This window comes from Dysidea avara, chromosome 13 (genome assembly GCF_963678975.1).
Source record: "Dysidea avara chromosome 13, odDysAvar1.4, whole genome shotgun sequence".
In the NCBI taxonomy this organism is placed as follows: Eukaryota; Metazoa; Porifera; class Demospongiae; order Dictyoceratida; family Dysideidae; genus Dysidea; species Dysidea avara.
This window is the reverse complement of record NC_089284.1, coordinates 887814-915362: the sequence shown is the minus strand read 5'-3', so window position 1 is coordinate 915362 and position 27549 is coordinate 887814. Positions and strand designations below refer to the sequence as shown.

The 27549-nt window shown below is 38.4% G+C and overlaps 6 protein-coding genes across 9 annotated transcripts; 3 read left to right on the top strand and 3 right to left on the bottom strand.

Annotated features, from left to right (window-relative positions):
* The first annotated feature begins 9 nt into the window (after positions 1-9).
* On the top strand, positions 10-7600 carry LOC136243685 (small G protein signaling modulator 2-like). 2 transcript variants are annotated; one of them, XM_066035228.1, is made up of 25 exons: positions 10-158; positions 264-339; positions 439-733; positions 823-890; positions 1004-1091; positions 1147-1183; positions 1522-1635; positions 1852-1967; positions 2019-2089; positions 2136-2573; positions 2623-2743; positions 2809-2885; positions 2932-3074; positions 3131-3199; positions 3249-3554; positions 3603-3679; positions 3732-3782; positions 3827-3918; positions 3968-4077; positions 4130-4214; positions 5009-5120; positions 5177-5232; positions 6374-6891; positions 7044-7155; positions 7201-7600. In XM_066035228.1, exons 1-23 carry the CDS (start codon positions 117-119, stop codon positions 6469-6471), a joined length of 2742 nt encoding a protein of 913 aa, XP_065891300.1. In that variant the 5' UTR covers positions 10-116; the 3' UTR covers positions 6472-6891; positions 7044-7155; positions 7201-7600. The 2 variants fall into 2 exon arrangements, with proteins under 2 accessions (XP_065891300.1, XP_065891302.1); XM_066035230.1 differs by having other exon boundaries at positions 6994-7155.
* Positions 7467-17706, bottom strand: LOC136243684 (cilia- and flagella-associated protein 251-like). 2 transcript variants are annotated; one of them, XM_066035226.1, is made up of 29 exons: positions 17608-17706; positions 17278-17477; positions 15434-15502; positions 13378-13455; positions 13225-13328; positions 12554-12659; positions 12417-12497; positions 12295-12372; positions 12085-12247; positions 11946-12039; positions 11222-11290; positions 11102-11173; positions 10917-11046; positions 10749-10804; positions 10635-10694; positions 10429-10508; positions 10236-10372; positions 10077-10185; positions 9921-9991; positions 9718-9861; positions 9590-9672; positions 9450-9534; positions 8962-9033; positions 8818-8909; positions 8339-8467; positions 8145-8250; positions 8012-8102; positions 7841-7963; positions 7467-7792 (listed from the first exon to the last, which is right to left on the bottom strand). In XM_066035226.1, exons 2-29 carry the CDS (start codon positions 17467-17469, stop codon positions 7614-7616), a joined length of 2853 nt encoding a protein of 950 aa, XP_065891298.1. In that variant the 5' UTR covers positions 17470-17477; positions 17608-17706; the 3' UTR covers positions 7467-7613. The 2 variants fall into 2 exon arrangements, with proteins under 2 accessions (XP_065891298.1, XP_065891299.1); XM_066035227.1 differs by lacking the exon at positions 17608-17706 and having other exon boundaries at positions 17278-17598.
* Positions 17642-21339, top strand: LOC136243693 (vacuolar protein sorting-associated protein 37B-like). Its single transcript, XM_066035242.1, has 4 exons — positions 17642-17989; positions 20087-20258; positions 20308-20390; positions 20446-21339. The coding sequence occupies exons 1-4, from the start codon at positions 17780-17782 to the stop codon at positions 21196-21198; spliced, it is 1218 nt and encodes a 405-aa protein (XP_065891314.1). The 5' UTR covers positions 17642-17779; the 3' UTR covers positions 21199-21339.
* LOC136243379 (dnaJ homolog subfamily C member 30, mitochondrial-like) lies at positions 21266-21910 on the bottom strand. The gene has a single exon (XM_066034895.1). The coding sequence runs from the start codon at positions 21908-21910 to the stop codon at positions 21266-21268; it is 645 nt and encodes a 214-aa protein (XP_065890967.1).
* Positions 21911-21989: 79 nt separating this feature from the next.
* Positions 21990-25668, top strand: LOC136243688 (probable 18S rRNA (guanine-N(7))-methyltransferase). Of its 2 annotated transcripts, XM_066035238.1 has the most exons (12): positions 21990-22089; positions 22139-22176; positions 24319-24411; positions 24460-24542; positions 24646-24742; positions 24789-24885; positions 24932-24982; positions 25034-25119; positions 25163-25211; positions 25261-25322; positions 25371-25463; positions 25520-25668. In XM_066035238.1, the coding sequence occupies exons 1-12, from the start codon at positions 22048-22050 to the stop codon at positions 25572-25574; spliced, it is 846 nt and encodes a 281-aa protein (XP_065891310.1). In that variant the 5' UTR covers positions 21990-22047; the 3' UTR covers positions 25575-25668. The 2 variants fall into 2 exon arrangements, with proteins under 2 accessions (XP_065891310.1, XP_065891309.1); XM_066035237.1 differs by lacking the exons at positions 24319-24411; positions 24460-24542; positions 24646-24742; ... (5 more) ...; positions 25371-25463; positions 25520-25668 and adding an exon at positions 22362-24304 and having other exon boundaries at positions 22024-22089.
* On the bottom strand, positions 25415-27261 carry LOC136243694 (uncharacterized). The gene is made up of 2 exons (XM_066035243.1): positions 27151-27261; positions 25415-27119 (listed from the first exon to the last, which is right to left on the bottom strand). The coding sequence occupies exon 2, from the start codon at positions 27098-27100 to the stop codon at positions 26057-26059; it is 1044 nt and encodes a 347-aa protein (XP_065891315.1). The 5' UTR covers positions 27101-27119; positions 27151-27261; the 3' UTR covers positions 25415-26056.
* Between the last annotated feature and the right edge of the window lie 288 nt (positions 27262-27549).

Below are 27549 nucleotides of genomic sequence, written 5' to 3'. Positions count from 1 at the left end.
TTACGTTGCGGGAGTACATGACGTCATACACTCGCTTTTGCGCTATAGTAAGTTATCAAAAATCTAATTGTATTCAGACGCGCTATCTTTAAATGTGAGCTGCCGTTAAATTTGCAATGGAGTTGGTAGATTCGGTACTTGAGAAGTGCAAGCAAAAGGTAAATTCAAAGGTAGATACAGAGTTTTATTTGATTGTGTGACGTGCACATATTTTCTGGTTGTGCCACTCCCTTTTCCACGTTTGACATTCACTTTCCTGCTAGGCCAAGTTAATGATGGAATTCTCCACAACGTGCAAACACATTCATTGGACTCACGCTTCCGTAGTAGACTTCTGTGGTGCGTGTACCTTAAATGTATTTCTCTGAATTTTTGTAGTTATATTAAATAGCTATGTATGTCACATTTGTATAAATATGTACTTTACATGTTAAATAGCTTCGGTTGAAAATGCATTATCTTATGGTGCCAAGAAAGATGGAAAGAAATTTGGACGCAAATATCAGCCAACATCACTCAGGATACTGGCCTCTCTTAGCCAAACAAACCCACTCTGTGCTGATGTGTTTAATCGCTGCTATCCTAAACGTCAACCCAAGAGTGTTGATCACGGCAAGGCATACCTGCTATGTGATGAGTCATCACCACTGGAGTACAGCATCTTGTGGATACGTACATGTCTTGTTGAGAAAAAACTGATGGAAATTGTCCAAGTGTTCACTGATAATGCCCAGTAAGTGATATCAGCATTGAGCTACCTATAGCTATCATTGCAGTATAATTTTTATGACGCTTATGATCCATTCAACCTGATGTTTGCAGAACTTATTACCAAAGTGAGTCAGTCCTGGGTAGTGAGGTTCATGCTGACATCTTGTCTTTTCTATTGAGTGAGTCTGCACACAATTGCATGAGTCTGCACACAATTGCGTAGTCTGCTAAAATTATTGTTATTCACATGAGCCTGCCTGTAGCTGTGTGAGCCAGGGTAATTTCCATACAGTTGGACCATGCTCCATCAGACTAAGTCTACTTAGGCCAGTGGACAACCCAACAACCACCTCAGCATCTGAGCTAGTTGAGAGAATGAGGTAAGGTCTGTATGCTAACTACACCCCGGCTTAAAGAATTGTTTGTGTTCTGTAGAGTGATATCCTCACAACGCTCTGGTCTAATCATCCAGGTATGGTCCTATACCATCTACTGCCCTGATAATTATCTTGATATAAGTTTATTATTGTTTTTAGCATTTTTATTTATCATCATCACGATAATGAAATAATAGTTTTACAGTCTGGCACAGTGTGTTATATGTAGTAATTAGCAAAAATAATATCTGTTCAGCACTATATAGCTAGCTACTATACATGAAATTTATCTGGTTCACACCTACATATCATACTACCTATAACATACTGTTGTCCATATAGGCAAACATTATTCTTAACAGCTAGGAACAGTACCTTGATAATCATTAAATAAATTTCCATCATGCAATAATTATGTGATATCTGTTTCCAGGATGACAAACAACCTGCCTCAGTTAACACTCATTTGTGGGAGCACATGGAGTCGTTATTCCAACATGTCAACTCAACTTGTCTGTTTGGAAAGAACAATACCATCATCATAGAGGTGCTGCCTTAATGTTCAATCTGTTATAGCTACTAGCTTTAACCATCATACACTGCACAGGTCACTGTCTCTGGGACCGATGATAGTTAGTGTGTTTTACAACTTCACAATATTACTTTTATGTACTTGCTGTTTATACTGTATATAGCTACACCCATACATGGGAGTTCTGTTGTTTACCTTACATAGTTACCATCTGACATATATTGTACTTAGCATGGTAGAGAGAAAAGTGGCTACTTGTCACTACATCAAGAACGATCTGATGTGCTACTGAAATGGATACCATCCATATTGTTAACATCAGAACAAGCTGTTCACATCAACAAAAGGTAATGTTGTAAGATAGTGTGTGTTTCCCAGTATAAGGTCTCAATTTGCAGTGAATTAAAGGATTTATGCTTGTCCATAAATATTTCCAAAGAAATTGCCCACGTTCACTGCCACAAAAATGGTATGTCACAACACTGCTCCACTGTTCTGTGTACAATATGATTTAGATGGGAGTGCTCAGCTTCTGATGATTGGTTATGATGGGATTGCTAAGTGTACAGCAGTCTTTCAGCAGCACATGTCACTTGTGACATTTCTGGAGTGTTTAGAAAATGGCTTGATGCCAAAAGGATGCCTCCAGCCACCATTATTTTACCTGAAGAACTGTCGCAAACCAAAACACATTACATCAGAGTCTGGACTACAAGACAGGCAGGATCCTATTTCATTACATCACTCAACCTCAGATTCCACATTTAATAGACTAGATAAAGTATCCACACATAATCACCATCTATCAAAATCTTCAGATAATACCGATACACTGACAGACTATATTTGGAATCAAGTGTTTACAATTCGATATGGGTCACGACCTGTGGCGAATGACACACTGGCAGCTGTAGTAGGTAGTAATACCTCCATACTTACTGGCGGAAACCCTGGTAATATTTTATTACGCATATGGTAATAAATAATAATATTTGATTTTAGCTTGTAAAATTATAATGCCAACTCCAGACCAGATTGACAAAATTACTTGTATTGGTGTTGCTGATGATGATGCCATCTCTCCTGGTGTTGGGTGGGTTACTACCCACTATGAACAGAAAAGGTTTAAATCATAGCATGACATAACTGTACAAACTGTTGTGCATGCACACATTGGTATTGCCACAGGAAAGATTTACAACAAGTACTACTGAAAAAGCAGAAGGAAATTTCTAAATCATTACTAGCAAATCACTTTTATAGCTGTAAGGATAACATGTAATGTTTAATATTTATACAGTTGAACTGTAGGGCTGTCATACTGCAGACATCGTTCTAATCTTCGGAAGCAAATCTCTCACATGCTATTAGTCAATCCCTTGCCACAGCCAAAGGGATATCATACTGTTTTAACAGAAGAAACACTACAGAGCCTAGTTGATAAAGAAGGAAGAGTAAGCTAGAATAACAGATCACAAATTACTGAAACTCCCAATTTTTACTCTGACAGGTAACAAACTGGGCAGGTGTCTTATGTTGTATATACAATGGAGGTGTGGAGGAATCACTAAGACCAAAGGTAATTTACATGACCACAACCATCTGTCAGATTAGTAGTTGCCTTTCAGATCTGGCCTATATTACTAGGTGTGTATCCATATGAATCTAGCTATGATGAAAAGAAAACTATTAACCAAGATAGCAAATTGAAGTACGAAACACTTCTACATGAAGGCAAGAAGATTGAAGAAGCAGCTAAAGTCACTCAAAAGCAAAGAAAGAGTGAAACAGAGCTGTTCAGCGAAATGATGGAAAAATTGAAAACCACCACAAACAAAACTGAAAGTACTAAAGAGATCATTTCACATAACACTGCTAATGATGACAATACAAACATTAGCACAGGTGCATATTCACAGTCAGAGGCTAACATGGTAATAATATTATTAGTTTGATATTAGTCGGTACTAATAATTCTATAGGATCCTAGAAGTGATAGATTTATGGAAGAGCTTGAAATAATTGATAAAGATGTGAGTCGTTGTGACAGAAATTACGAGTGAGTATACTGTTGCCAATATTATATATATTATGGTTATTCAATTTGGTAGGTATTTTATGAATGAAGAGAATCTATCTAAACTGAGAAACATTATATCTTGGTAAGGTAAACCATCCTGTATTTCTCTGTCATCATTTCCCGTAGTTATTGTCTTGATAATCTCAAGCCTGATGGTGTATTTTATGTACAAGGGATGTGTGACCTACTAGCTCCACTATTGGTAATATTTCATGAAGGCAAGTTTTGATACACAACATTACAATGTGTTAGGGTTTCCACCGATAGAAGCAATTGTGTTCAGTTGTTTTGTGAAAATGATGGATCAACTAATGGAGAACTTCCCACCCAGTGAAGGAATACAAAAGAAACAAAATAATGTCACTAATCTAACTCAAGTACAATATGTCATCAGATGGGATACAGTATACATACTTATAACTCTCATAGGTGTTTGAACCAGACTTCTTTGACTCACTGAAACAACCAGATTTCCTATTTTGCAGAAAGTGGTTTTTACTTGCCTTCAAAAGAGGTAATCACTGTTAAGAACAAAACATGTAACTACCACTGTTGTGTGGTGACGATTGTTCTATTAGAGTATTATAGTATACTACACATACGCATGCACCAGCATTGTTGTAAGAGGGCCAGGTTATCCAGATTATCTGGGTCATTTGGTTCACATTTTGTCCGGGTCAAGTGGGTCTTATCCACTTCACTGAATATTTGGGTCTGATTTGGATGAGATCACGTGTGACTATAAGTTAACAAGCTCGATTGTATTGGTGGAAATGCATTTGTAAGCACTCAACACACCCACCATTCAGGAATATGCTTTGCTGTCTGTGCGAGATATGTAGAGCCATGCCCACTTATTGGAATTGTATCAGCTGTTATCTGTGGGCATGCATGGCATCACCGGATCTGTGTTGCTAATGGAGGTAACCGACTTCTGGTAGCTGCACGTAGACTTATGTGGAGCCACGCCCACTTGATAATACACAACTACTTGCTTCTTGTAGACAATCCTTTCTATAGTGTAAAAAAATGCAGGGCTAACTAATGGAATTTGGAACTTGTGGACTTTTAATCTAGCTTTTGAGGCATGCCTCTATTGTAATTAAACCGGGTCCCATCCAGATTACTATTCAGGTCACGGGTCAACAGCACTGACACACACACACACACACACACACACACACACACACACACACACACACACACACACACACACACACACACACACACACACACACACACACACACACACACACACACAATGGAATATCTCCATGTTGAAAATATACATTTGTTTCATAACAATAGAGTTTGCCTACAAAGAAATCTTCAGACTGTGGGAGACAATGTGGGCTGCTAAATATTATATAACCAACTGCTTTATGGAATTCTTTGCATTCTCATTATTGAGAAAGTACATGTAAGAATTGTTGACAAATATGAAGCAATAATTGATAACGTATTGTTACATTGCAGTCCAATAATCATTCACTCAAACATGGACTCTGTTGAAATGCTTATTCTATTTGGAGGTTTGTTCCATGTGCACTTGTGTATGTCTAACAAAGTATTGGGTATACTATATTTCTTCCAAGAATACTGTACATGTATGGATTCATTGATTAGGAAGTACCTGTAGATTATGTTCTTACAGTTTTGAGTGTAATAAACCCTGAAGCGTTAAATGTAGTGCTAGTGAATAATTATGCCATAGTATTTATTTTTTATTTACTAAGGCTTTACAGCACAAGTGCTGAAGGTCTGTAGGACCTGGTTGTAGGACACCAGGTCCTACAGCCTGTTGAGTATAAATCCTTGTTTCTGAAGTCAGAAAACTAAGATTGACATATAAAACAGTCAGGTGGCTATTTAACATGACTGGTTTATTAGAGTATATTAATCAATAATGCTGCAACTCAGTTTTTGCCATTTTAAATATTTCACTAGTGTTACATTTACTTCCTTATATGGTGCTAATAATACTAAACATTTATTTAAATGTGTAAAAGTGAACAAATTGGTAGTAGATGCTGTTAAAAATGTTATTGACAAGCATTAATATTAGCCCACTTTGACAAAGCAGTGCCTTTATTAAAATTGTAGGGAAACCATCTTACGCAATCATATGCTGTCTAATTGAATTTCTTTGAACCAATGTGGGATCTGTATTTCACCAGACCCTTACTTTGGGCAGACTAAATACTTGCAAGATATCATAATTATGGGTGGTAAGACATGCAATATAGGCGGGAGAATAAAATCAACAATAGGTATAACATTATAGTGGCCTTATTAGTGTTTAATTTAGTGTAACTTGTATTGCAAAAAAAAATATTGTAAACATTCCGGTTCATATTTGTCACTTCCCACTACCAATAATCCTGTTGCTTTCTAAATCGCTTGATTCTGTACAAATTTAACTGTTGATTGTTTGATTTGATTTTGATCTCAGTCGCAGATTAATCAAGCTAACAAAACAAGAATTTACAACAAAGTTAAATTGTCAAGTAACCAAGACCCCTTTTCAGGCAAAATTAAATCGTTGATCAAAAATTGTAGATGGTTGTACAGGCTATCAGTAGTGACTAGCCCTTACTTCCTAACCACATTTGAGCTATGTAACTCGTACCTTCATTAAGTTAGCATACACATGTTTTATCTTTTCTTTTGCAGAAATGGAGTCTCAGGAACATAATGGTGAATTTGATATGATCTTATGTTCAACATTGTCACTTATTAATGACATCCAACAAAGCTTACAGAAAGATTAATATGTGTATTATCTGTAATTATTTAACGTACTTTTAGTCCAAGACTATCTAGTCAATCGTAAACAAAGTCACAGATGAGCGTTAATTGGCTAAAATATTTTTAATTGTGGGATTGCAATGCGCATGCGTGTAGGCTTCGCGGGAGAAGATGAGCGCGGCAGCTGTGTTGACCCAGTGGGGAGGGTGGAACTCTCCCGTTATACATCAAGGAGCATTCTTTTTTGGAAGATCAAGAATACCTGACAGACAAACAAAGCTTTCTCCCAGCGTTCCTTTATGTTGGTTGACCCCCAGTCGGCGAAAATTCGATAAACCCTCTACCCAGTTTGATGAGAAGAAATACCTAGATATTTTATCAAGATTGCCACCAGAATTACGAGCTATGATCTTATCCTACCTCAATGCTAGTGAACTTTGCAGGTACTAATCTTTGTTATACTTGCAATGATCATTCTTTAAAAATCTCGCGTTTAATAGTTACTTGTAAGTAGTTATCGGTAGTTATTGTACTTTATTTCGTAGCCGTTTGGCTGATACTCTCTTGTTGTTTATGCTTATTTCTGCTTGGCCAGATGTCAGCAGGTCAACTCTTGCTGGTACCACGTGATTACCCAAGATCCATACTTCATGAAGAAATGTAAAACTCACTTGCGAAAAATGAAAGCAAAATACATCACCAGTAAAGTAAGTTTGGAATCATTGTGTGTAAATTACTTTAATCTTTTTCAGGAAAATTATGTCCCCATGGCTGCTACAGTTACACCACACTTAACTAATTCTACTGGTAGAAGTGTACTAACTCCCCTACACAACTCCAGTTTACCACTGTATTACAGCTTACCATCCATCCTATCTACCCAATCACCTTCTACAATAGAACTATTAAATTTTGATAGACTCAGACTGAGAGATGACACCACTAGTTACACTAGTGATCCCTCACATGATGATGTCAGACGATGTTTATTCCCTGACAAAGAAAATATTAGAGACAGTACTATTGAAGACAATTTATTCAGCATTTGCTGCAGAGAAAACAAGAAAAGAATTAAGAGATTATGACTACATATATCCATCTGTTATTATATTTGTTTGCATTATCACATTAAATTATTAGATGGTTATTTCAGCTCTCTTCATTGTTATGTGGTCAGACCTAGCAGTTCTTCAGCAAACTGTTTGGCTGATACTCTTTGAGGTATCTCTTCAGCCAGCACAACACTGGGATCTGCAGTAAACAAGTGATCAACTTCAGGGTCCTCGTTATAGTTTAACAATGTCATCAGACTGTCCAGGAGTTCTGTCTCCGTTAAGTGCTCTCCTGAAATAATAAAATCTACAAGTCTGTTACTGGGAATGCAATACTGACCATTTTCTTGCAGCAGGGTAAGAAGTTTAGCTCTATCAATTGAGCCATTTTCACCAAGTACATGGAAAGCTTTAACTAGTTGTGCAGGAGATAAGCCAAATGCTGGTCTATGGTTAATGTACACTAGTAGGGGAAATGATAATGCAAGTTGTTAGCTCATTATCTGCATACATTTGATAAAATCATTGAGGTTGATCTCTGTGACGGTCTTCCCTGTCTCAACATACTCACTAAATTTGACTTCATTTATCATATCTTCAATCTAATAGCTGTTGTGATACACTACATAGCAAATAACATTTACCTCTTGTTCTGAAGGATAAAAGCCCAGAGCTCGCATAACATTTGGGATTTGTGTGATTGGCATCTTTGTAGAGACTTCCCTAGTAGTAGTGACTTCTGGTCCTTGACTGGAATGTAACATGACACATAATAGTGAACTACACACCATGAGCTATATACTAGATAAGCACAAGTAGTACACTATTCAATACTCACTGCTTGATCTGTGCATAGTAGAAGTAGTCTTTCATTTCAGCAAAAAAATCCCCATCTCTTCCCCCCTCCAACATGGGATAGAATGGAATGAGCTCTTCACCACCAAGTAATTTGGATGCCTCCAGGGTCCTGGGACGTACACAATAATAATAGCAACACAGTACATGTGATATGGAGTGATTTATAAAGCAATAGTTTACTAGTGTTAAAGTGTACTGTTCCATATCAGGTACAGTGGGGATCATTAACAGTTAAGTTATTCAGGCTTCCTTGCTGATGTTCACAGGCTCCTGTTAATTACAAAACACCTAACACAGCAATCCTGACAGTGGTGTACCTATCATCATTGTGCTATGTCAACATGCAGCTGGTAGACAGCACTTTGTTATGGGATCAATAACTTAAAACTCACAAAACAGACTTCCAATACTTTGATTTCGTTATCTATACAAAACATATATTTCACAACAACCACTCACTCAGTATCCACACTCCACATGTTGACAGTACAGTCTTCTCCACCAGCTGTGAAGAGGTATTTTCCATCATGGGAGCTTGCCAGGTCAATGGTCTTTGAGATATCAAGTACACATGTTAACATTTATAAGTGGTGATGTCCATACCATTCCAGGGTGGGAAACCAAGCAAGTTGAGTTGTGTGGATTTCCATCATGTGGCAATATCAGTAATCCAATCTTTAAAAGAAAACACTAAAGGTTAGGAATCATCCATAACTTCAGCATTCTGCGGAGTATTTTATACTTATCTCAAAACCAGTTTCATTCATTCAGTCTCTTAATGTTTTGCTTATAATTATATTGCACTTGCCGCTACATCTGGTTTGGCAGCCATATGTAATCCCATGTACACTATAACTAACTCTTGAAGACTCCAGCTATTTTAAATACGAAAATAAGTTGCTACATCATTAGCTATGACTTATATTTCGTATGGTGCAAAAGCATTAGGTTGCCCCTCTCCCCTAGGACATACTCTCTGTACTCTCGCAAAATGCTGAGAAGTAAAAAGTGTTTCAGCTTGGGCTGGAACCACCAGAGATGAGTGCGTTAGAGACTTACATGATAATACACCAACTCTGTATATTACTTACTTTATTATTATTGATGAATGCCAAGTATCTCTTAACCTGTTGACCAAATTCATCAGTCATGATGGGAGATGGTAAGATTACAAGCCTATTAGTGAGCAACATAGTTTACTGATCAACGTAATATATGTCATTAGACACACTTTTGTAGTGGACTGTTATAGGTTGGACCCAACATAGTTTTTCTACACATTTTAGTACTAGCATTCAGCAGCTTTATCTTGTACTAAAAATAAAAGATAACAGAAGGATCTAAGGGATATACACATACTTGGCTGTTGGTTATTAACAAGAAGGATTCCTTGGTGATAGGTGGGTACCAAATCATTGCTGTTGGTATAGCACTCTGTTCAATTCTGTCTGAAGCGGATAACTTTAGATCATCTACTGAGCTGCTTGCTAAGTCATACTCAACCTTTACAAAGCATGATTTGTCTGGTAATCTCCGTACATAAATAAACAATGGTTACATACCAGCATTCGGTCTGTTCCAAGAGAAAGTAGACGTGGTGCTCCTGTGTCAAGGTGTTTTCCAAACAAAATACCTATTGCAAACAAGAATTGAAACATGCAATACTTGTGGCTACATGCTACACTTTACACTGGCATATGTAATGTTATGGTATATACCTGTGATTTGTTTGTAGTGAGATCGATAATGTGCCAGATATTGCCAAGTGTCATCTTCCTCATCATCCCCAGAAGCAGCCATGAACACAGTCACACATCTGTCCAAATCCTATATCACCATGTATACAACCAGGACCCATTAATATAAAAGATCCATACTGCGGTTGCTATATAGGTGGAATCATGAGAGAATGTGATATGAGTGACACAGTCCCTAGAGTAGTGGAAGGGTGGACAACAATCTTCTAGTGAAACACCATCCAACACCCTGACTGTTCCATTGGTGAAGCCAACACCTGCAATGATGTAGGGTGATATAGAACAAGTAGAGAATATTACTAACAACACTTACCAATATAGTCACCTTTAGGATCATAGGACAGGCACTGAACAAATTCTTTTTGGTCAAATTCTCGATTACTCAAAACAACCCTTCACCATAACAAACAAAAAAGTAATGCACATCCATGCATGCCACATGCACACAGACACACACACAGGCAGACACACATACAGGCAGACACACATACAGGCAGACACACACACAATTTTTAGTACTTTTGATCATAATCCCACAATTTCAAGCAACACGAATAGCCCCCTGTCAGTAACCTTGGCCTGCAATTGCAAGTCAACAACACACATGTCATACTACTCATACACAACACTTACAGGCTGGGATGAGTGGCTACAGCCATCACAGCAGCATCATGCTCCTTAGCAATCACCTGTGTATATACCATTGTGTTATGAAGGTGAATAGAAACGTAGTAATTTAATGCAGATGCAAAATTTTGCACAACTAGCATACAGTCTTTTAACAAACAGCAGCTTACGTACATCAACTACGGTTCCATTGGTTGTCACATGAACAATAACAGAGGCTGATGTACTAACAATGAAATCAGGTACTACAAAACTGTCAGCATCCAATGTGGACTCATCTGGATATTCTGTGTCATTGTTGACTCTGATCACAATATGATACATACAGAGTCAACTGCCATATATTACATGTGGCTTACAAGTGTAGTTTAGAAGTACTGACATTAGCAAATGCAATGGACATGACAGGTCCAAATTTGAGGTTATCATACCTGTAAAGGAATTACAATAATGGTGTGTAGTATGCTGTATATACTTACCAATTGAGAAGCTTGAGTTCCTTGTCAAAGAATTTTACACATCCAGCAGCATCACCTGTCACTATCATACTGTACAGATGACATAAATGCATGATATACTCATGCATACACACTTGTTTAAAATCACAACACAAAAGCTGAGCGCACATCATGTGTGTTTTACTTTCAAGCAGAGTATATGGATAGCAATGATTAATACAATAACATCATCATGTGTTTTAGTTCCTGTATTATACACACAACCTATTATTAGTGATAGCACGACTGGTTTGTAGTTAACACATAATACTCTCATTCTAGACATCCTATAGTATGTTCACATTGAGCTGAATCCTCAAAAACATTTAATAACTCATGGATGCAATTACACACAATCTTGAAATTTGGCTCATTTGTAGTACTGCTTGACCCACTAAAAATATTTCAAAATCTTGTTGTTCAAATGTTTGACATAATATTTACGGCCAATCAAAATTTTCACAATACAATTCCTATGGGGAAGCCATATGAGTACAGTGTCCTTTCCCAAACTTGTAATGGAGCCAAATGTACGTGTCTGTTGTTGACACTTTTGCTGTTACCAATAATCATCTGGTTGGCTGAAATGTTAACTCTGTTGAGAAAAAATCCACTTTTAATTTTTAGCTGTTTTTCAGGATTCAGCTCAACGTGAACATACTATATAATGTAATACGTACATATGACACTAGGAATCGATACTCACCCATTATTAGTTAGTGAGACAGTGGTAACTGATGAACTGTGCAGTTTGCTGAGCTTTAGTGGCATTTTTTCATACACGTTTTTGGAGAAAACCCCTACAAGTATATAACATAACATTCCTTTACATTCACAACACCTACCATTTTGCTTGACTACTTCCCACACAACTGCAGATCCTTCAGTAGTAACAGTCAGTGCTCTAGTTGACTGAGGGATAAAGCAGCTCTGTACTAGCATACCAACAGGCTTGTTGAAGGTCTGGTCAGTAACGGACACTGCATGGTAAGTCAAATATCCACTTCTCTACATCGTTAATAAACTGTTTAATGAACATGTAGTCAATCACCTACCCAGTAATAGAACATCACATATTCATCTCCATTGCTGACAAACTGATGTGGGTCTTCTTGACTGAAATCTACAAATTTCTGAAAAGCAAAATTATCATGGCAACCAAACAATTTACACTCACTTGCTGGCCATACATGGGGTCCAGCTTCACTTTGCTGATAGGCTCATCACTTTCAGTGGTCCAATCCCAAACAGACACTACCTGTGATTGAGAGACCAATAACATGGATGTGTGTGTACACTTACAAACAACTATACCTGAGGAGTGGCATAACTGATTAAAATAATAAAACATACATCACTGGACATTGCAGCTGCTATAGTTCCACTGCCAAGTCCATCAAATATACTTCTCACTGGTACACTGGAGACAAAATACTTTAATAATACAAGCAATAAGAAAATCCACTATATACTTCAGCAATCTCAGAGTTTCATATTGTACTTCACCTTACAATTGAAACTTTTGTGCAAAAGTATTTCCGTATAATTTATAAATTTATTTTATGCTTAGAAAAGAAAGTTTTGATATAATACTTGCCGGCTGCATTGATACTCTCATAACAAAAGCCTGGGTGATAGTAGATGCTACAATTGTCTATAAGTGGTTACTTCTAGTCAGTGTGGTGAAGAAGTCACATATGACCGCTCTATTTTTAAAGTTAAATGTACAATTTTATAAGAAAATCATCCAATAAATTCTCTTCTCTACCAAAGCAGCTACCTTGGTTGCCCCAATGGCAGCTATGTATGTTACTCTCTACACACGGAGGATCATTTTTGCAAAAATCTAAAAAGCTAAAAACTGATGTATTACAGCCATGTTGGAAACCTTAAAGGTTAACAGGGTAAATCTTTTTGTGTATAGTGCAAATGCAAAATCTATTTTACAATGAAAGAGCAAATTAAATTATGTCATTTATACGTACCCAGAATAAGAATCCCAAATGGACACAAGACAATCTTTTCCAACATCAGCTGTTACCAGCCATCTTTTATCAGCACTTGAACAAGTGCAAGTGATCGGGTTACTCTATGCAGTATTATATGTACATGATCGATATAACCAGCATATCACTCACATGTCCTTGAAGTAAAAATTGCTCATTACCAGTACAATCATACAAAACTCCAGTGTGTGCGCTTGCATAAAATATCATCTGTGTGAAAGACAAGGATGCCATTTGCTTCAATACACAGATACATATACAGATGCAATCAGCATTTTTTTTTCTTAAAAAAGAAGAGAGAGGTTAACTGTTTCTGGGACTGGCAGGAGGTTAGGGTGTGCAGTCAAAACATAATATATATACTAAGGCTGAAACGAATAGTACGAATATTCGTTATTCGCTCGTTAAGAAATATTCGTATTCGTTAAGAAATATTTGTTATTCGTTAAATCATAGTATATCTATGGTTAAATATTCGTTAATCGGATAATGTACACATTTAACCTTGAAACATGTTTGACAACTGAAAACTGTCATTTTAAAATATAATTTTTCATCTTAATAATACATTTAAAGGACTTTTCTTTATTAACATTTAAAATTTTAGTAGTAATCAAAGTGATTTTGTCCCTTTCAAGCACTTATAATTATACAGAAAATTCTTAAAGAATAATTCGTTAATTCGTTCGTTAATTTGAAGAATATTCGAATACCTAAAATTTAATATTCGTTTCACCCCTAATATATACTACTCTTAGCATACAAGGCAAAGTATGCAGTTAGTGCAATTGCTTGCATTTTAAACTGGGTACTAAATATAACTACAGCAGATACAGCAATGTAACATCAATGCTTCAGCAATTGCAATGGTCTATCTTGGAGGAGAGACACAAGATCTGCCCTACAAAGCTAATAACAACCTTATTGCATTCCAAGTACCATCAAACACATTCTGATCAAACAAGACTTCGTTACCTCCTATATATTATTTCATATAGTGAAACAGGAGATGAGTGATGGTATTACAATAACTTGGTGGGAAAATCCCTACATTGGCATATTATAATAATATTTTGTTCAGTGCCAAAGTAGGGATTTTTCCACTGAGCTGTGCTGCAACACCATCATTCATCTCTTGTTTCACTACTTTTATCACTTGGATCCCTATAGCTACTTCATTTTTAAGTTCCATACAACTACACATATGTGTGACTGTTCTGTTTGGCACCTATTAGATTATTTCTCAGAATTTGTAGTAATTTAGGGTACTGACTAACAATTGTAACCAAGTAAAGCTGATTAATTGCTTGGACATTAAGACTGATTTTCCAAAATTGGATGACTTACTGTTGGAGGAAAGTGTTGGTATGGAAATTAACGTCTCAACATGGTTTCATTGCAGATGACAACTAGCCTGATTGAAGATAAAAGGAAAGAGAAGGCACAGAGGGTACACATTGATTCATTGGAAGTTGGAATCAAAAGGCACATTCCACTGGTGAGTTTGCTATTGTGACGTAAAATGGTGGCCATGCACTGCTTTGTTTGGCCTCCAGCCTTGTGACTGTGGTTGTCAGGCAGGCAGGCAGGCAGGCAGGCAGGCAGGCAGGCAGGCAGGCAGGCAGGCAGGCAGGCAGGCAGGCAGGCAGGCAGGCAGGCAGGCAGGCAGGCAGGCAGGCAGGCAGGCAGGCAGGCAGGCAGGCAGGCAGGCAGGCAGGCAGGCAGGCAGGCAGGCAGGCAGGCAGGCAGGCAGGCAGGCAGGCAGGCAGGCAGGCAGGCAGGCAGGCAGGCAGGCAGGCAGGCAGGCAGGCAGGCAGGCAGGCAGGCAGGCAGGCAGGCAGGCAGGCAGGCAGGCAGGCAGGCAGGCAGGCAGGCAGGCAGGCAGACAAAAATTTTAAGTTCAGCATTTAAAAAAAAAATCTATATCTGGCCACCTGGTCGTGTTTTTTTTTTGTTCTTTAATGCTGTATTTGATGTTAGATATTATTATTGTGTAAAGGTGATTTCGACACATCAGATGTCTTTTAAAGGCAGAATTTAAGGCGGTTCATGTAACTTTAAGGCCAATTCCTACTTAAACAGTGCTACCATACTGTTTGATAAATAAATTGCTTAAACACATTTTATAGCTAGCAGGTATATTCATAAAAAAGGAAGCACTACAATACCTTTTCCACCCTAAACATACCTTTCTGTTGTTATCTGACAGATTATGAACAGGTAGCGATGAGTTATATCCAAATGACCAAGTGATGTTCTGTGGAACAAAAATCAAAACAAATATATAGTGTCATATAATGTATATGTAAAAATTTGGTCTCAGACCATTTACAACTTTAAAAAAGGGTCCCCTCTGCTAGTCTCATCCTTGCAGACCCTATTCTCCATGGTGGCACCTATTTTAGAGGGGGCACTTATAATTTCTAATCAATAAGCGCCACCCCAGACAATAGGGTGTGCAAAGATGAAACTATCGCTCTGCAAAAATTGATTTCTCTACCTGGCCTTATTTGCGTGCATGCCATACAACCAACAATACATGGTACACTATAGGTATATGGGATAATCTGAGACCACAAAATAACAAAGAACAGATTGTTAATGGATCATTTTTGGATTAAAATTGTTCATCATAATTAGTATCCCCAAATCAGTAGGTAGTAATGCAGTACTAAATATTTATGTGCAATAGATTTTCTGAAAATGTTCAGCAACACAATAGTCCAGTAGAACCATTTGCGATCAGGATCCAAGTGATCAAGACATCCTAAAAACAGGCTATCAAACATTCTTAGAAAGCCAACTTGTAAGTAAAATGAGAATTCACAAGTCTATTCATTACTTTGTTCTGCAGTGATTTGTATAAGAGTATCCAGATCAAGCCAACACAGGTGTAATTTACAAGATCCAGCTGTTGACTTGGCCTGCTCCAACAGTTTGGAATTGTTATGATGTAAGTTTTTAATGTGTAATGGTTAATCGTTATGTGAAAAAATTATTGTGCGTTTCCTAAGCAATGTTTAATTTAAGCATCTTCGTCAATCAAAAATCTTGTAAATGGCTCTATAGGACTATTGTTAGCAAGAGTTCTGAGGAGAGTATCCTACTCTCATACACCCCTGTAGAAGGGCATATTATGAAGTTATGATGTAACAACAAGATGGTGTGGTTTGTGACGTACGAGTAGCCATAAAAGTGCAAGAATCGTTAGCACCATTTCATTCAGGATAGCTGTATTCTAGAATGGCCTGGAAAGAAATGCCTATGAAGCGGTCTTAACCCATGAAGGAACGGTTGTAGTTTGGTGAGAAACACTTAGAGCTGGAGTAATTTGGTTGCTAGTGATGTTGTTAGGCATGCGTTCAATTGATACCATGTTCAACTAATGACTTCATTAATTATACAAAGAAAAACTGGCGAACTCAGAAGTGCTACATCACAACTTCACGGTACGCCCTTCTACAGGGGTATATGAAAGTAGGATACTCTCCTTAGTATATATATTACAAACTCTTGTTGGTAGTTGGCTGCCCTTTGCTCAGATATTGCCACTCCAAATAAATTTCCTGTTTCCCGTCCTGACCTCAGGCATATTTGCATGCAGGCGGGCGGTCCATTTCCATTATTTCATTATGAGAGTGGCAGCTTTTCAAGCCATTATTTTCCTGGCACAGCTATAAAAAGCTGCACAAAAGCATGTTCCTTCCTTTTTTCAAGGTGCAAAAATAACACAAACGTGAAGTTTGTGCCAACTTGATAGCACTGCTGACACTGTTTCAAGATGGCTTTTACTAAGCCTGTCAGTATGCAAGAATAACCAGAAAATAATGGAAGAATACGGAATAATGGAATATTTAGAGCTGACAGTAACCAGATGCAGGCGGTGGTCGGGAAACAGGGAATTTATTTGGAGTGACCTAATACTGATGTATGTAACATGGTTTGTGTGTAAACCATTTGTTACAGTATGGCTGCATGGTGATAGTCAAAACAGCTAACAATACTTTAGGTATGTACTGTTTATTCGCTAACCAAAGGTTGCCTTAACTTGGACTCTGACTTGTGTAAGTCTCCTGGTTTGGCACTAGCCACTACAGACTCATATTGTTCCGTTACTGGAGTGGGTTTAGTTGGGGTCAGCTCATTGTCAGCATCATCACCACTCTCCTCTGGCTCTGTACTGCTCTTGTCTGGTGACTTGGTGTCTTCCCCTGTTTCGCTCATCTATATTTCTAAGTAATACTCACCATAACAATACGTAACCACATTTCTAGTTTCATAATGAGCTCTTGAAGTTACGGTGATAAAAAACAACAACAAAGAACTAACATTCCTTGAATAATAGTAAGGATACAAACTTACTATTTTGTTATCAAGAATTACTTGTTACCATAGCAATTTCAGTGATACTAGAGACTTTGAATATCCGGCTTACCGTGCGAGTTTCCTGTATCCGGCGTCTAGATTGTGTATAGTGATTTTCACAGCAATTTGGAGTTGACTGAGTTGAGGACAAGAGTTCCATGAAACTATAATGTCGATGTCAATGCCAAGACCAGCTCCTGTTCCTAGAAAGAGGGCAGTATCAGGACCCTCCTTATCGCAAAATTCCACTTCATCATCAGACCTACAGGTCACGGGATTACGCAGTACTTTAGACGAAATGAGCATGCCAGAGTTACGTGCCGTGTTGGATGATGTGGCGTCTCTACACGAGTTGATAATGAACTTAAATGTGCCACGGGTATGTATTGTAGCAGGCTGGGTACGGGTAAATTTTTTTTATATACCCCTTACAACCATATATAGATTCCCTACTTATATAATCTATGTTACAACCATGTTGAAATGTATACTTCTTGGCAGCAAACTTCATGGCTTTAAATCAAACTTGATGCTGGGTATCTTGGTGTGTTGTGTGTGGCAGGGGTGATAGCTTTGGCTGCTCTTTAGTTTTCCCGGACAATATGATATGCAACATTTTCCAGTTTTATAGCTGGCTAGGCTGAGACCAATGGGAGTAAAATTTCTTGCTCAAGTAGCAATTCCCACACGGGCAGTGAACCAGGAACCTTGTTATTACCAGGCCAATGCCTTGCAATATTGAAAGTACTTGTTGTCATGTACTTGATGACATTGCTTTACAGCTTGTATTAGCATAGAGTACATCAAAAAATTAACTGGAGTGCCATAAAGTGTGCACCTTTTGTTGGTTCAATTTTACTGGAATCCTTGCTATATAGTAACTTGTATAAATGGTGTTGGCTTTCATTCAATGCAATGTGTACAAATCCACTAAATACAATACATACAAAATCATTCTTTTTGTTGTTAAATGTCATGTAGAAATTTACATAATCCTGTATGATAGTGATGGCAGAAACTAAAAAGTGTGTAACCTGACTCTGCACATAGGGTAGGTACCAATGGGGTGCAACTAATCACTGGACTACTGGACTGACATATTTTTGGTTTTTACACATTCTGAAGTTGGTTTTATTGAGTCTTGCTAGTCAAGGGCCTTCAGAATAGTTGCAGTCCACAACTAAAATGATGAGTATGAGGAGTGGAGTAAGCAAAAACTTACTTCTAGTGATTTCACATCTATTAACTATGCTCTTCTACAGTACATAGCTATACCTATACTCCTTATCAGTATGCTGTAGGGAATATGCTAGTTATGGTTAACCAACGATATTGTCTTGGAGATAGTAGCAAGCTTGTACAATGCTAATAAATTTGGTCACATGTTATAGTATGCTAACCAGCACATATAAGGACTAATCATGATAGCAGAAAAACTCTACAGTTGTGCAATGAGTTTGTATATTACATGTAGGAACAATTTAGCTACAATAGATTGTCCTAGGAAGGATAGGTGGAGTCCCAGGGGTCTGAGATATTTAGTTCAAGTAAGTATATTTCAAGTAAGTATATAAATGCTGTAGAGCATAACAAGTAGTGGTAGAAGTCAGTTTTTGCTTACTCCACTCCTCACATTTATCATTTTAGTAGTAGACTGCAACTATTCTGAAGGTCCTTAGCTATCAAGACTCAATAAAACCAACCTCAGAATGTGTAAAACCAAAAATATGTCAGTCCAGTGTTCCAGTCCAGTGATTAGTTACACCCATACCAATGCTAGTGCTGTGTAGTCCAAATGAATCACAGTGAAACAGTTTTGCAGTTGTATGATCTCTTAGTAAACAGTGCTTCCCATGATCCTTGACAGTGAGAAGTAGATATTGAAGAGGTCACGTTGCCTTCCACATAAGCTCTAGGCCTTCTCAAAATTTGAATGATCATAAAGGTTACAACTAGTTTATGCTTCATGTGCGTTGCTATCTATTATACTGTACATATCGTGACATTGTATGAACAGTTATCAACAATGTATGTGTGTATTTGAGGGTTCTGTTTTTTTTTGGTGGTATTGAAAAAATGTAAATGAATAGTCTCTCTGTGATCTATAAAGTACTATGCATAAATTTTCTGAATTTATCAAACGAGCATAGGCAAACCCTAAAACTAAATAGCCTGCTAGCTGCACCCTAGCAGCTAGAAGACTTTGTGGTTTGCTACTTCCCCTTGCTCTTTATGTGTTTCACTTCCCAACATTAGAGTGTGCTGACAAGGTTTCTTCTATACAATTTAGAGCTCCTCAAACAATGTGGTCTTGATTACCCACAACAGTACCTTGGCCTGCAACATTGGCAATTAATTTGCAGGTATCCCTTGTCCACATCATCCTTGGGGTTTCTAAATTATGTAGAAATCAGCATGTCTTAACAAAACATAGTAAACAACCACAGATGAGACCAACATGCTGTGTTCCATTTAGCTTAAAGAACTGCTGGAGAAGAAGCAGTCTACTTCTACTGAGAACAAGAAGTTAGCTACAGATAACTTGGAGCACAAGCCAAAGCTTGAGAACCTGCAGAATGAACTATTAACTGCACAGTCTGAGGTGAAGAATTTGTTGGACACATACAAGCAGTATTACAACGAACTGAGTAAGTACTGCTAGTTTGTGTGGACCTGCATACACTAATATTACTGCAGCTGAATTGGCTAAAAAGATGGATAACGAAAAAATCTTCACAGATCTACAAAAGTCAGTTAGTGATCTTGAAAATCAAACTGAGGTATAACACTATAATTGTACAGTATTAATGACGACATCCACTGTACTGTTTTTAGGAGATTGGAGAAGCTTTTCTATCATCTAAAATGAATGAAGAGCAATTTTTGGATCAGTATCTTCAGTCTAGAGCTAGCTATTGGTTGAGGAAGGTTAAAGTTGAAAAGATGGATGAATTGTTGCACCAGACTGCTCCGAAAATTCCTCCAAGACGTTCTGCACCACCCAAGATTCCTGCACCCTATCGAAGCACCACCCGTGGGAACATGCCAACAGCTTCTCCCAGAGCAAATACCATCCCTGGAGACAATAATCCCCAACCAGCTCCAGTTCAACAACCACCTTACCAGCCACAGTCACCAGTAGCAGCAACAACACAAGGAGCACCATACACACATCCACCACAATATCAACAACCAGCACCACCTAGACCAAGTTATCAGCCCCCTCCAGGATCATACCCTCCATCAGCAAGACCTGTTTATCAGCCACCGTCAACAAGGCCTGCTTATCAGCCACCGTCAACAAGGCCTGCTTATCAGCCACCGTCAACAAGGCCTGCTTATCAGCCACCGTCAACAAGGTCTGCTTATCAGCCACCTGTGTCATATCCTCAGCAAACTGGCTACCGACCTCCTGGGTACCCACAACAGCCTGGTTATCCACCACAGCCTGGATATAGGCCACCACCACAACCTAGTTATCAACCTGGATACAGGCCGCAACCTGCAGCTGGTTACAGACCACCTGGTTATCCCCAACAACCTGCAAGGCCACCCTACCAACCTTATTATGGGGGAGGATATCGATAGTAGGTATAAATTAGAAACTATACAGACATTTTATAATATAAAATAATAAAGTGCAGTGTCAGTTTTTTTATTGTGAAAATATCTTTCTGATTATTGTTACTGTTACAATACCTACTGTAGCAATGCCACCCAATACAACAACTATTACTGACACTGTGGTGAATGCCAGAGCAAACCACAAGTGTGGAGGAACACCAGTTACTCTTGGTGTTTGCTTCACCTCAGTCTTTTGTTGAGCCTCCCATTGCTGTTGTCTCTTCCAGTGTTTAGTGTGGCCATAATGTGCCTTGTAGAACTCATCAAAATTGAACTGTGGCCCATGAGATGCATTTGGCGGTGGAGTATATGTAAATTTTTGTCTCTGCACTGATGAAGACCTGACTTGTGGATGTGTAAACCCCAACTCTATATCGTACTTCCTTCTTGACTCAATCTGCCCTAGTGCTGCATACGCCTCACCTATTTCGACAAACTTTCTATGAGCCTCTCTGTTCCCTTGATTTTTATCTGGGTGATATTTCATTGAGAGTTTGTAGTAAGCTGATTTGATCTGAGCTTGTGTGGCCTTACGAGGCACCTCCAAAATGGAGTAAAAGTCTTTATCAGCATTATGATAAAGTGTAGAATAGCATAGCCTTCCAACTAGGGTACTCCGACCAGTGGGGTAGCACGTGGACATGTAAGTGGTGCTCCATGGTCCCTTCAGGCACATAACGAACTGCATTATTCACAACACATGTGGCGAACCACATCGAGATACCATTGTACAAACCAAATGCAACCCTCGCTGCAACCTTACTTTCTCTTTCTCTAACAAGTGACCACCTCTTTTTATTTCCGCACGTGACCATGGCTTCGGGAAGGCCAGAGCATCGTGGCCCGCCAGAGTTGGTGGGTTACAAGTTGTTGTTGTGCATTTTATTTGTACGTCCTTTTGCAGTTCTATGACGAGAAAGAAGCAAGAAAGTACACTCAGAAGTAAGTATTCAGATGTGGTTTAGTGATTTGCTGTACTGGCTATTATTTTTATTGTTCTGCTACTGCACTCGTTATTTCGATACACAGTGTATAATTAATATTTTCGTTGATTTGTCCGCGGCACGGTAGTGTTATAGGTAATGTTCTTATCAACTGGAGTGACTATTCCATTTTGTTCATTACAGACTGTGTTAATAAAGTGGTGTCGATTAGTTGTGACTTCACGGAATGGCAATCTCTTGGAGGACAAAGAAAAGGGCTATGGCCATCTCATCACTGATTGGTGGGGTCCTAGTACACCTAACACTGGGTACAATATACACCTATTCCAATATGGCACCCTACATCATCTCGTATATCAGGAATCATTCCCATCCTGTGCGTCTCAGAGGTGTTGATGCTCCATGGGTGTTTTCTTCAGCTGCAATTGGACAAAGTTTGAGTATGTACTTTGGAGGCTTACTGGCACACAAGCTTTCTGTGAGATTAGCAACTGCCTCTGGCTGTGTGACACTGGTGTGTGGGATAATGCTAAGTTACATCACAATCAAAGTGTCATATTGGGTATTCTTGGTCACTTATGGTATCATGTATGGGGTTGGAGCAGGTCTAGCATATGTTGGTCCATTGTACTGTGTCATCCGTTGGTTCCCTAATCATAAAGGACTTGTTAATGGCCTCGTGGTGGCTGGCTATGGCAGTGGTGCTCTCATATTCAGTTTTGTTCAATCAGCATATATCAATCCTAATAATTTGTCACCATCTAAAAATTGTCCACACCATAGCAATGAGAAGTATTTTGATAATGAGTCTTTGCTTAGGAAAGTTCCATATAGCTTCCTGCTACTAGGTGGAATATACTTTGTCATTCAGTTAGTGGGGTGTATGATGATATTTGAGCCCCGGAAATCACCAAATGGCAGAAACCCTGTGATATGTTGTGATGGCACTGTTGACCCAGAGATGGATGCAATGATTTCACCAGATAGCCCCACAGCTGTGGATATAGCAGTGTCATCATCATGCAGTGGCTATAGCTCAATTCCAATTGATGCCTCATACAAAAGCCAGAAAAGCGATGCTTCATTTCTGGACAGTGTTGCTGGTCAGAGTAATCAAGCTTTGCTCCCATCTAATGGGACACACTTTCCTCTAGGTACTAAGTCTCCACAATATTTGCTTGTCAATGATTCGTATGAACAGAAAAAAGCACGAGAGGAGACCCTTCATTCAGAGAGTGTGCACCCTGATAATCAACATCTACTCAAACCTGTACCAGATCAAATGGAGCCAGTGAGCCTACGACCAATAGAATTACTAAAAGATGTCAATTTTTATTTGCTTTGGTTTATGTTTCTACTCAATACTGAAGCTGTTATATATGTTACTTCTGTCAGCAAAATATTTGGTGAAACCTTCATTGGCAGTGACCGATTTTTGACTGCTGTTATTTCTGCTTCTTCAGGGTTCAATGCAGCTGGTAGAATTTTGTGGGGTTTGGTCTCAGACAGAGTTTCATTCAAGTTCGCAATGGTCATCATGACAGCTTTAGCAACAGCATTCTTGTCGACCTTTTATTTTTCGAGTTTAGTTGACAGTCGATCCATGTACTTCATATGGTTGTGTATGATTTACCTGTGTCTAGGTGGAAACTATTCATTATTCCCAACTGCTACCTGTCAGCTGTTTGGTCCACGACACATGGCTGCCAACTATGGTTTACTGTTTACAGCTCATGCAGTGTCAGCTGTTACAGGTGCTGTGCTCTCGTCATCTTTCTCTAAGAGTGCTGGCTGGTTTGGATCCTTCATCACTGTGGCAGGTTTTAGTTGTATGGGATTTCTGCTTTCCCTTGTGATCCGTGAAAGAAAAATTCTCCGTTTATCTCATCACTGAATTCAATTTTATTTTTTAACCAGAATACCAATTGTTTAAGTACTAAATATTTTTTGTGTGTGTTAGATCACTGGATTTTTGTAAGAATTACAGGTGTGACTGTACATATTTTTAAGCAAGAACCAAACTGTAATGGTTGTAAAAAGTTTACATGCACATATCTGGATCGTTTTTTGAGAACTATGTACTTAAATATAATTTACATACAAGAATAACACCTGGTTTTAGAAAGGTTGTGTTTGATAGTACTCGGATGATTGAGATACAAATGCAGATGGCAGAAAGGGCAACAGAATTACTGGCCCTACCTGATGAACCACATTACCTCTTGGATATTGGGTAGGAAGTGTGGTATTGACCACTGTATAAATCAGTAATATGGAGTAGATGTGGTTCTGGGTTGAGCGGTGAGCAGCTGACAGACTTGGGTCATTACTGGGTTGGTGTTGATATCAGTGAACACATGTTAGGTAAGTAGTTTGTGATCAATGCTTGTGGTGAAAGGTCAATGATATTATGTGATTGTGATTGGTTAGTAAAAGTGTTCATTATCATGTTATCTAATATCAACAGCTGTGGCACAGGAAGGAGAGGTTGAAGGTGATCTGTTTTTGTGTGACATAGGACAAGGTCTTGGATTTAGGCCAGGCAGTTTTGATGGTGCCATAAGGTACACACTCCTATTCGGTGATGTCCATTGTAATGCAATTTGTTAGCATATCAGCACTGCAGTGGTTGTGTAATGCTGACAAAAAAGAACACCATGTACCAAAAAGATTGTTCAAGTTCTTCTCCAGCCTTTATGCTTGCTTAGTGAGCTATCAAAGTTAAAACATGTCTGTTATTTTTTTTTAAACAGACAAGAGGTGCTAAAGCTGTGCTACAATTTTACCCAGAAAACTCGGCGCAAGTAGGTACAATAGTTCTGTGTGGTTACTGTGTATATTATGGTGCTTGATAGATGGAGTTGATAACACAGCAGTCCATGAAGGCTGGCTTCACTGGTGGGATTGTGATTGACTATCCCAATAGTGCTAAAGCCAAAAAGTCAGTTTGTGTAAGTGTGCAGTATATCTACGATTTCTTACAGGATATTCTTATGTTTATTTACTGCTGGGGTTACTGCTAGCTTACCCAAGGTACAGTGACTATAATGAAAAACTAGTCTAGTACTGGTGTAGTATTCAGGGGTTAGGTACAGGAGTTGGTGAGAATGGCAAGCCAAATTCAATACCATTTGCTGAAGCAAGGTGAGATATATTAGCTGTGCTAACATTGGTCAAAGTTTTATTTTGTAGGAGAGAAGTGAGAAAAAAGGGCAGTAAGGTGTCTTTGAAGAGTCGAGAGTGGGTGATAGCTAAGAAGGAACGAAGACAACGACAGGGAAAAGGGTGTGCATGCATGACCATAATGCATGGTGCACTTATAATATTTCCTCATGTCACAGAGGTGTCCGTTTGGATTCCAAATACACTGGAAGGAGAAGAAAACCACATTTTTGATTGTAATACTTGTGTATACAATTTGTATTCAGTAATTTCTGTTGAGTGGCTGGGTCACTGCTGATGCATGTTCTTCATGACATTTTCACCATTAGTTCATCAATTAGGTAGAAGGGGTAAGCACTTCTATACGTATAGCAGATCAAAACATAAATTCAGGATGAGTGACCCTGATTATTTTGTAATCTGACACGTTTTCTCTAATAGAATACTACACATCATTCTACAGTCTGGTTACTGCATCTTTACACTTAGTAATTTATTGTAAATTGTCTGAGACAAGCCTAGTCCCCAATCAACTGGATAAGGTGACTGCTCTATTAGAGTGTCCCCCTGGTAGATGAGTGTTCTATTAGAATAAATATACTAAACAGTACAGCTTCAATGGGTGGGATAATAGTTACAATAATGTTTCACTGTATACACATACAGGCCAGGTACAGTTCATGGTCATGGTACCGGTAAGAGTTATAAACTCTTGTTCATGGGAAAGTCATTATAGATGTTAAAATCACAATAAGCAAAATCAAACTCCAAAACATTAACACTCTAGTCACAAACTTAGGATCAGAATAATAGTCAGTAGAATCAGCATTATTAGGATGTGGCCATGACCAACCATAATAATGGAAGATCTCACTAATCAAGGTATCCAGATCTGCATGGATTTTAACAATCTCTCTAAATTGCTTCCAGTTACGTTTTAATAGTGTGAAAACCATTAACAGGATAGTCCACATGGCTGTAAAAGAGATCATTACTTGTACATGATCCTTCCACCTTCTCCATCCCTTGACTGACATCAGGTCATTACTAACTTCCCAATCAGCAACCTGCCGTCCCATAACCACCCTTTCACATAATATTAAGATGATGCCTAGTAAAAGGAGTTGATCAGGGCTGGGTATATCACAGTTACGGCATGTTAAATTTTTACAGAAGTCCATGAGAATAACAGTGTAGTTATCAATCAAACAACAAAACTTTTCTGTCTCTGTTAACTTCAAATCAGATGACTCTGGTGTTACATGAATTTGTAATAGTTCAGGAAGAAGTGCTAAAAGTACACTCTGGTCTTCATGATACTTTTTATTGACAACTTTATAATGTACTCTAGTACCTTGATGTCCACTGGTTTGTTCTAGTAGTTTCATAGGTGATGCACCTAGCTCTACTAGAGCTGACACTGACTGCTGCTGGCTTTGTGCAAGTGTTTTGTCACTACTGTATTGTACACTTTGCCTTTTACGTTTGAGTCCTCTTTCATCATACAGTAGTAACACTCTCTTATATAAAACATTGCTGCGTCTCCTTCTGTCCAATTCCTCCGGTCGGGTGATTTTGGGTTTAATGCACACACTTTGTAAACACAATTTCACTATTCTAGGTAAAGTTCCCTTAAATCTTTGCTCCATTTCGTGAGACATCAAAGCAATCAACTTACTATTAAGAGCTTCTTTATACTCATTAGGCTCTAGGCCAAGTTTTAAAACGCTAAAACAACGGTACTCGGATTGGTTGTACATTTTACAACACTAGTAGGCTGTAGCTCGTCTCATACCTATTTATATATTATTGTGTTCTGACAATTACTGGGGCTGCCACTTTGTCGTCATTTCGTAATTATTATCTTAATTCCTGTGTAATTTTGTCTATGTATCCTTAGTTGTGTATGTATGTTTGTTTGTTTTGTTTTTTTTGTATAAGGTAAATGCGGGTATTTCCGGACAGCGTACAATTCCGGACACTTTGGTACCTTTATCAAGCTAGCCGAGGAACGAAACAACGGATTGCCTTGAAATTTCTGCTGTGAATAGCTATTCTTATAGGGATTATAAAAATCGAAAAGTGTGTTCTAGTTGATTCATTCTTGGGTGCTATACACGAAGTGTCCGGAATTGTGCGCTGTCCGGAAATACCCGCATTTACCTTATTATTAGTTATTGTATGTGTCTATTGTATGTTTGTTCAGGGC

Bases quoted from the DNA above. Each gene is read 5' to 3' on its own strand.
- LOC136243688 (XM_066035237.1), top strand. From the start codon at position 22,405: ATGGCAATCTCTTGGAGGACAAAGAAAAGGGCTATGGCCATCTCATCA.
- LOC136243379 (XM_066034895.1), bottom strand. From the start codon at position 21,910: ATGTGCCTGAAGGGACCATGGAGCACCACTTACATGTCCACGTGCTAC.
- LOC136243684 (XM_066035226.1), bottom strand. From the start codon at position 17,469: ATGAGCGAAACAGGGGAAGACACCAAGTCACCAGACAAGAGCAGTACA. The intron at 12,248-12,294 runs GTAGGTGATTGA...TTAACGATGTAG, and splicing joins ATGTGATGTTCTATTACTGG to AGAAGTGGATATTTGACTTA. The intron at 8,468-8,817 runs GTGAGTGGTTGT...TGTACGTCCCAG, and splicing joins ATGTGGAGTGTGGATACTGA to GACCCTGGAGGCATCCAAAT.
- LOC136243694 (XM_066035243.1), bottom strand. From the start codon at position 27,100: ATGTACAACCAATCCGAGTACCGTTGTTTTAGCGTTTTAAAACTTGGC.
- LOC136243685 (XM_066035228.1), top strand. From the start codon at position 117: ATGGAGTTGGTAGATTCGGTACTTGAGAAGTGCAAGCAAAAG. The intron at 3,919-3,967 runs GCAAGTTTTGAT...TTCCACCGATAG, and splicing joins ATTGGTAATATTTCATGAAG to AAGCAATTGTGTTCAGTTGT. The intron at 4,215-5,008 runs GTAATCACTGTT...TCATAACAATAG, and splicing joins TTTACTTGCCTTCAAAAGAG to AGTTTGCCTACAAAGAAATC.
- LOC136243693 (XM_066035242.1), top strand. From the start codon at position 17,780: ATGTCGATGTCAATGCCAAGACCAGCTCCTGTTCCTAGAAAGAGGGCA. The intron at 20,259-20,307 runs GTAAGTACTGCT...ATATTACTGCAG, and splicing joins GCAGTATTACAACGAACTGA to CTGAATTGGCTAAAAAGATG. The intron at 20,391-20,445 runs GTATAACACTAT...TACTGTTTTTAG, and splicing joins ATCTTGAAAATCAAACTGAG to GAGATTGGAGAAGCTTTTCT.